This window comes from Ostrea edulis, chromosome 5 (genome assembly GCF_947568905.1).
Source record: "Ostrea edulis chromosome 5, xbOstEdul1.1, whole genome shotgun sequence".
Classification (NCBI taxonomy): domain Eukaryota; kingdom Metazoa; phylum Mollusca; class Bivalvia; order Ostreida; family Ostreidae; genus Ostrea; species Ostrea edulis.
The window spans coordinates 49338172-49345870 of NC_079168.1; the positions used below are offsets into that span (position 1 = coordinate 49338172).

The 7699-nt window shown below is 34.3% G+C and overlaps 1 protein-coding gene across 2 annotated transcripts; it reads right to left on the minus strand.

The window, feature by feature from the left end:
• Positions 1-624: 624 nt before the first annotated feature.
• Positions 625-7238, minus strand: LOC125650418 (eukaryotic translation initiation factor 5-like). Of its 2 annotated transcripts, none has more exons than XM_056164713.1 (12): positions 7090-7238; positions 6641-6777; positions 5533-5779; positions 5298-5379; positions 4991-5163; positions 4071-4187; positions 3745-3909; positions 3469-3636; positions 3146-3304; positions 1946-2113; positions 1713-1847; positions 625-1528 (listed from the first exon to the last, which is right to left on the minus strand). In XM_056164713.1, exons 3-12 carry the CDS (start codon positions 5605-5607, stop codon positions 1415-1417), a joined length of 1356 nt encoding a protein of 451 aa, XP_056020688.1. In that variant the 5' UTR covers positions 5608-5779; positions 6641-6777; positions 7090-7238; the 3' UTR covers positions 625-1414. The 2 variants fall into 2 exon arrangements, with proteins under 2 accessions (XP_056020688.1, XP_048734668.1); XM_048878711.2 differs by lacking the exon at positions 7090-7238 and adding an exon at positions 6895-6989.
• Between the last annotated feature and the right edge of the window lie 461 nt (positions 7239-7699).

The window sequence follows — 7699 nt, forward strand, 5'->3', positions numbered from 1 at the left end:
AAAAACCAAATACATTCCCCTTGTCCAAGATGCTTTATACCAAATTTGAAGACCTTAAAAAATATTAAATTGTTAACACACGACTACGGATGCTAACCAATGGCAGCAAGATCACCCGTGCGACCAAATACACATGTACAAAGGCACTCCTCACTTTTCCTCAAGAAACATTGCTGCAATATATCATGTTTCACCAATGGCTACTATTGCTATATATACTAAAGACAAATATATCCATTATTCCATGTTGTACGTATTTAATGCCCATTTCATGCTCAAGAGTGCCCTAAAGCAATGCATAACATTTATTGAAGTTATGCTAAAATTTCAAGCAATTAACTAGCTTAGGTCGGGCAAGTTGTTTCACCATTTGCATTACATAGACCCTTTAGCCTCAGGGTGTACGGAATATAACCCATGGTAAATCCCTTCACACCCTAGATTGAATCTGTACTCCGGTACACTCGTCATGACATTGAAATTTATGAGTTGCATTTCACTTCCGAGTTCATTAATTTTCTCATATTATTTAAAAGTATCCTAATGTTCGTTATGACCAATAACAAAGTGATCTTCGTGTCCATCATACTGCCTGAAGACATAAAAACAACTCGTGACAAGAACTGATGAACACATATCTATGCACTACAATTTTACTGAGAGTAGTAGATTCTTCCGAAGCATTTTTTTTCTTGGTTTTAAAAAAACCCCTCAAAAGACAACAGTTTGTAACAATGATGCCAGTCCAGTATGTCAATGTCCACTTGTTACATACTGAATACAGATGCAAAAACAAACATTAGATAAATAGTAACATGCACATATTAAGATATAACATGTTATAATGTACAAATAGGAAGAGCCAGTGATAGAAACAGAAATCTAATATCTGATTATTACATCTTATTACTGCAATTAACCAAAAGCAATTAAAACAATTTCACAAAAAAGCTGGTTAATAATGTTCACTAGTTTCCTCACTCATAAGAATTAGGAGTCATTTCACAAGTATGAATCTGATACATGCACTTCCATATTAATGCAAAGTTTTGCAAACCTCTATTAAATGCATGGGTAAAAAGAAAACAAAACGAATTTAAAACAAAGCTGTCTTCTATGTAAAAATTGAAACAGAAGACAAAACACAAAGTTCATCCATCAATTAATTCAAATCTGAAACATAAAAACTACATGACTTTGATTTCACTAATCTAATCTGACACCATATATATCATAAAAATATTCATGAAATCAATCAGAAAATCCTGCATTAGAAGATCTAAATAACATGACATATGAATTTACAGCAGTTGCTGACAATTCAGCTATCACAAAGCAAATAATTTTCATGGAATGAAGAAAGTCCCAAAAGATAGAAGAATACATCTATATGCATCTTTGATATATGACATCCTTAGATATCATCAATATCAAGATCATCCTCCTCGTCCTGTGCAGGAGGTGCCTCCCTGGCTACTGGTCTCTGCACTTCCTTTTGGCCAACTCCCTCAAAATTGGAATAGACCACCTGTTGACAAAATTTATAAATCCAAATAAACAATTTTAACAAAAGTGTATGAAAAATCAACAGTGTTTTTAAAAGTCTTTGTTCCTTGCTGAGAGACAGAATTCCTCGAACATCAATTCAGTTGAGAAAAACAATTCAGTCTTCGATTAGCAGTGTGTCCAATTTCAAAAGTTATGCCTCTTACCTCCACTTGGTCCTCCTCTTCTTCTTCCTCCTCCTCAGAGTCATCCTCTTCTGCTTCCTTCAGCCAGTTAATGAAAGGTGTTGCTTTCTCATGAATTTCAGCTGAAACCTTCTTGTCAACATACTTCTTTGACACCTGCATTAATCCAACATTCCAGGATTAGAATAATGGGTTTGATACACATTCTATTTCTTATATAACCTAGCATCTTGTTACAAATTACATCCACTAACCTTTTTGTCCCACTCTAGCAAGACTTCCTCATCAATAATATCAAGGTCATATAATGTTTTCAAGACGTGGGGTACTTTAGGCAATAATTCTTCTTTGTGTACATTTCCCACTAGTTGTTCAATACCTCCCAGCATATACTTTTGTGATTTGGGATTTTCATGGCAAAACTGAAAAGTGATAACATAATTACAAGCATATGTTCCCTCTACAAGTGAACCCTATTTCAATAAAGTTGATCGGAAATTGCAGCCTTTAATTCAAAATCTGCAATATACATAACCGACTTTTTTACCCAAAAGATAAACTATTTATACATGTTTTAGTCTAAGATCAGGCAACGAAATTAAGGGGAAATACTCGCTAAATGCGAGTTAAAAATTGAATTTGCAAGTAAAAATTCACAAGTGATCGCAACTTTTTGCGAGTGAAAAACCCCCGATCTTCTTCCCCGGATTTCCTCGGTTTATTGGCTGTACTTTGAAGTTTACAATAATTTTGTCCTGTGCATAGAAACGCTTTACAGAATGAATATACAAGTATTGAAAAAGTAAACTTGGATTGAATAAATAACTAAGGCCAAGGTCATCTCAGTCAGTGATGTCGAAGATGGCCTACTTCATACACACTTCGGACGTCTCAGAGACGTCTGATTTAAATAGCAAGCATATTGATCTCGTCCGTGTCTACATGAAACAACACATGACAGTGTGTAACCGTTTCACGCGGTGTCCTTCTGTACTCTATAGTCAAACACTTCGAGTTCGCGGGGTTTTCTTTTCAACTAGAATTTTTTTAGGATGAAATTTCCAAAAGTTTTGAACATATAGTTTGAATTGGCGCAAACAGTCTTCAAGATTTCAATCCACATGATGCTGTAAATAGGTGGTAGATCTCTGGACAGCGAGTACGCCGCACAAGTGTACCCTATGACCCACATCATGTGTGTTGTCTGATAATTCATTGAATTTTAAATGAAAGAATTTGCAATCTTATTTTTATTTTTGCATTTTAAAGGAGATTTTAAAAGATTTTCCCAAAATTTTGATAAAGAGACATGCGTGTTTTCTTAAATTCATGTAAAACAGTAATTGATTGAAAAATGCTAGTAAAAGCTTAATTTTGCTAGTTGGAAAATAATCCACTAGCTAAAATTTGCTAGTGGTGAAAAAAGTTAATTTCGATCCCTGAAGATAACCCACCCTTAAGAAGAGATTGCGGTGCTGTTTCAGCTGTTGAAGCACCTTCACATCAAGAAGCACTTCGACCAATATCAAAGGTGCCTTGTCCTTGATTTCTAGACGTTCGGCTTCAGCAACAACCTCTTTGTCTCCTCCTCCTGGAAAAGTTTCACGCTTCAACTAAAACACAAAAAGATTAAGACGTTACAAGTATGCCATACAGATCATGATAAACATAACACAAAGAGCAAATTGAACAAAGCCACTCTAAATAGCAAACATTTCCCTGCCTCCAGAATTCATGTCATCATACTTATTCCAACCTGATTATCAAAAATATTTACCTCAACAAACTTGTAGAACATGTTGAGTCGTTCTTCCTGTGTTTTCTCCAAGTCATCAGTGAAGGCCATCTGTTTAGCTGCTGTACTGAGCTCCTCCATTCTATTCCTCACTGCCTCCTCACTGAAGTCTTCCCCCCAGTCATCCTCATCCTCATTCTTACTCGTTTCCTACAACATGTAATAAAACCATCAGTGAAACAACTCAAAGCTTATAAACTTTGAAATCTCTGATAAACTGAATCAAAGATGTTCTTATACATCACATCCTTTACTAACCACAACTGGGGGAGCATCAACAACACCTCCACTAGCTCTCTGGGCTGCCATTTGCTCCTGAGCATTAGCCTCAGGGCTGGCTCTATCATCCTTCTTCTCTCCATTTACAGCCTTATTCTTCTTCTTGTCCTTCTTAGTCTGCTTGGTGGGTGTTGCAGCAGGATCCTATGAAACAAACACCGACATGTTAAATTCCAAACCCTTCCTAATACCACAACCAGTTTTCAACTTCCACCATACATTTGCATATTTTTAAATCCATCTTACTTCTAATAATAAATATAATTGAAACAAGTCGTAATATAGCATTTCATTTATATCATCACCTGATCAGGAGGATTTTTCAGGATGAATGTTGTCAGTTTGTGCCGCATATCAATCATGCCAGTGTTACCACAAGCAATGCACCGTTGTGAGATAGTCTGTTTCTTTTGAGAGCAATTCTGCAATACAAACCAGAATCACGATTTCACCAATCAATCACTATTTGTAACATTTTCATGAAAATTATTTAAATAAGAAGTGTAAATGAAGATTGAAAATTTTGTAACATCACATTTTCTTTTTAGACCAAAAAATAAAAAACCAATAGCCGAGCTATATTTTATGCATAGTAGAATACTAAATCATTAAAAAATAATTCAACCTATAAAAACAAAACACTACCTACCTACCGACCCTTAAAATTTTGAGGTGAAAGTGGAAACTAACATTTTTTAGCCGAGTTGCAACGAAGTTGAACTCGATTATGTAGTAAGCAAACACAACTTCTATGATGAATCAAAACATTTCTTCCACTGCACTGTAAACAAACCTGTTTCTGTATTTTAGAATCTGTCTAGTATCAGTGCATAATAAATAACTTAACAAGGCAATAAATATATACTCTTGTTGTAGTGATGACATTTGCAAAATCTGTGAGAATGGAAAAAAATGTGTTAGGATCGGCAGAAATTTTTAGGGTCGGTCGGGAAAGTGGAAACCAACATGTTTTTGGGGCCTTACTAGGAAGTTTTATAATATTAAAGAGTCTAGTTATCAAGGTGATGTTATTCCCTGAAACTCTACTGTAATCCTTTATTTTCAGAAAATATATTATACACGCATGCACATTACTATCTACAGAAAATATTGCAAAATGCTTAGGTCGAAATACACAAGATAAGTTACAGTATGTCAATTGCTCCTTAAAACATGTGTACCATAAACTTGTATAAAATTTGTACACAAAACATGAATAACTTACTAGTTGAGTTTCTGGGTTAGAACACTCAGGACACAGTACAAAACGTTTGATGAAGCCATCCAAAAGCAACTGAAGCTTGCTGGCATCATGAGAACCATTGACAATAAAGCGTTCATTTTTGAAGTCAAACATGGTTTGTGCTCCTAATTCACATCCAAAATACTTTGTTGGATCTGTAATACAATAAATTTCATGATATTCAAAAACCACAAGTCTTATATCTAAAACATCACAAAACTATTTACAAGCTAAACACAACAGAAGGAAACATGATCAATGAAAAAGTTACAGATTTCTCTAGACTTACATGTTGGTGGCCTTGATAATGCCTTGGCAATTTCAGGCATATTCACAATAACAGTTTTAATCCCATTCCCTTTTCCCTCAACCTGTCATGAAATGAGAAAAATTCAATGACATACAAATACTTAAATCTTTTATACTATCTATATTTAGGTATCCATTTAGAAACTCTCTTAGATTATTGCATATCTAAATTTAAAAAGAGCAAGCGGATATTGACTGCATGATAATTATATAACCTTAGCTATGAGCCTAGGCATCTTATAGCGGTAGAACTGGTCAGTGACCTCGCTGTTGATGTTAATTGCGGCCATTTTGACCGATTCACTGTACAATTTCTAATGCTTGTTTTGTGTTTTCGGTGAAGTCCACTCCCAGCTTGAAATGAGTAACAATACTGTTGGTAATTCATAAACCCCTGTATAGGTTCTATGGTCTTCTGAAAGTTTTTAGTTTCTATACTTCCTGGATGCCACGGCAATGGCCCTGAAATAAAAGTTTTAATCAGAGTGAATAATAAAAAACCCCATCAAATATCTGTACAATAAGCAGTTAAGAAAATACATAGGTATATGCAGTTCTTAATAATTGGGCATGCTAATACAAGATACCATCTTTTCTTGATATAGTTTGTTGAAATAGTCTGAACTACTCAATCTTAATATGAACAAAGGAACATACAATGACTAAAGTTAAGCAATGACTGATGTAATTCATAAAGTATAAATTTATTCAAATTAACATGATTCTCTTGGTTACTTATCAATTTATTTGTACTTGTCCCCATTTGACTGAGTGAAATATTCTCAAGAGGGACGTTAAAGAATATTTAATCAATCAATCTACCTGTCCCCAAAATGCAATAACCTTTACTTCCCCAACTCAGTTTCAACCAATGATAGAGTACCTAATTTATTTCGCATTTTTTCTGAAAATGTTAAGTGCTCATTTAGGAACATATGAGTCAAAAACTTCACAAAAATTCCGAAAACGATACAGAGCCTAGAAATTTACAAAAGATATAACTTTTTTTTAAGTTGATGGACATAAATAGGCTAGCATAAATTTACTTAACCACCATACGTATCATGAATCAGTATCTTATACAATATAGCTGCAAAAATTAATGGGTAAGAAAACGTGTTCCGTATGTTCAGTGTTACGTGGAAAATCGATGTTACTTATAACATGGGACCTTCCCATTTTTGGTCCACGTGTTCTCGTGATGGCAAATTGCCAACAATGGCGCGGAGCGACATACAGCCAGTGATCTTGTTAGTGACCTTGACGACATAAAAATATCAAAACACCATCATTATATAACTTTTGAAAATATAAACATCTTACCGTCTTTTCTCAAAACCGTCATAAAAACGATCACAACGAATAAAGAAAGGTAAAAATATGTCTGGCGTTCGCCAAGGGATTTCAATCCCAATATGTTTCCTCCAAACGGTTAAACTCTGTTCTTTGGAACGCTGGATCTGAATTAAACACATAAAACAAATGTTATAGATTTAAAATGAGAAGTAGTTATTACGAAAAATATGATCTATAATTATGATTAAGATTAAAAGTTTTCTCCAATATGTATCACCCACCTCCTTCGTCGAGGTCCGGCAAGATTGTGGTGCGCATATGCGAAGGTGAACAGAAATATAAACATGTAACCGGATAAAAACGGCTTACTTGATTCGCTTTAGAATGTTTTAGTATCATTGCGAAGTGATATTGTGCATCATTAGATAGAAATATGCCTTTATTTAAACAAAGTTTGATATTTATAAATGACTTACCAGATACAAAAATTATATCATTTTATTTGTTGATGAGTAGATTTTATAGTGCAGACTGCCCGGATGGACTAACTTTATAACGATTCCTTTACAACCCAGGCACTGATAAAATATCACGAGGCATAGACGTAGTCTAATAATAGAAAATTGCGATTACAATAAGGAAGAGAGGGAAAATATAGAGGTTTTGAACAGAAAACTCCCCACAAAATTGTAAAAAGTTATAAGCTATTTATATATTTCAATAAAACTCGGAAGATCATACGTCAGCCTAGAGTATGAAGGGATCCATAGGTAGTACACTAACTAACTATATTTATTTCCAATCAAGGGCCCTCAAGGGGCAGCATGAAAATACATACAAATAATGTACATATACATATACAAGCACAGGGGCTCGTCACGAATTGACCCTCTCTATTCTATATTTACATATAAATTTACATGTAAATATAGAATAGACGATGTCAAATTTTATTAAGACAAAAATTTCGTGACGAGCCCCTGTGATACAAGTAAAGAAAGAAGAGATTACATAACACATAGTTATATACAAATACAGCGTCATATATTGTTCAAAATAAATTTTCCAGTTATATTTAGAATGGAT

Excerpts from the sequence above, each read along its gene's own strand:
- LOC125650418 (XM_056164713.1), bottom strand. The coding sequence starts at position 5,607 with ATGGCCGCAATTAACATCAACAGCGAGGTCACTGACCAGTTCTACCGC. Across the intron at positions 3,305-3,468 it reads TGTTCTACAAGTTTGTTGAG|TTGAAGCGTGAAACTTTTCC; the intron begins GTAAATATTTTT and ends TTTGTGTTTTAG. Across the intron at positions 2,114-3,145 it reads ACCGCAATCTCTTCTTAAGG|TTTTGCCATGAAAATCCCAA; the intron begins GTGGGTTATCTT and ends ATCACTTTTCAG.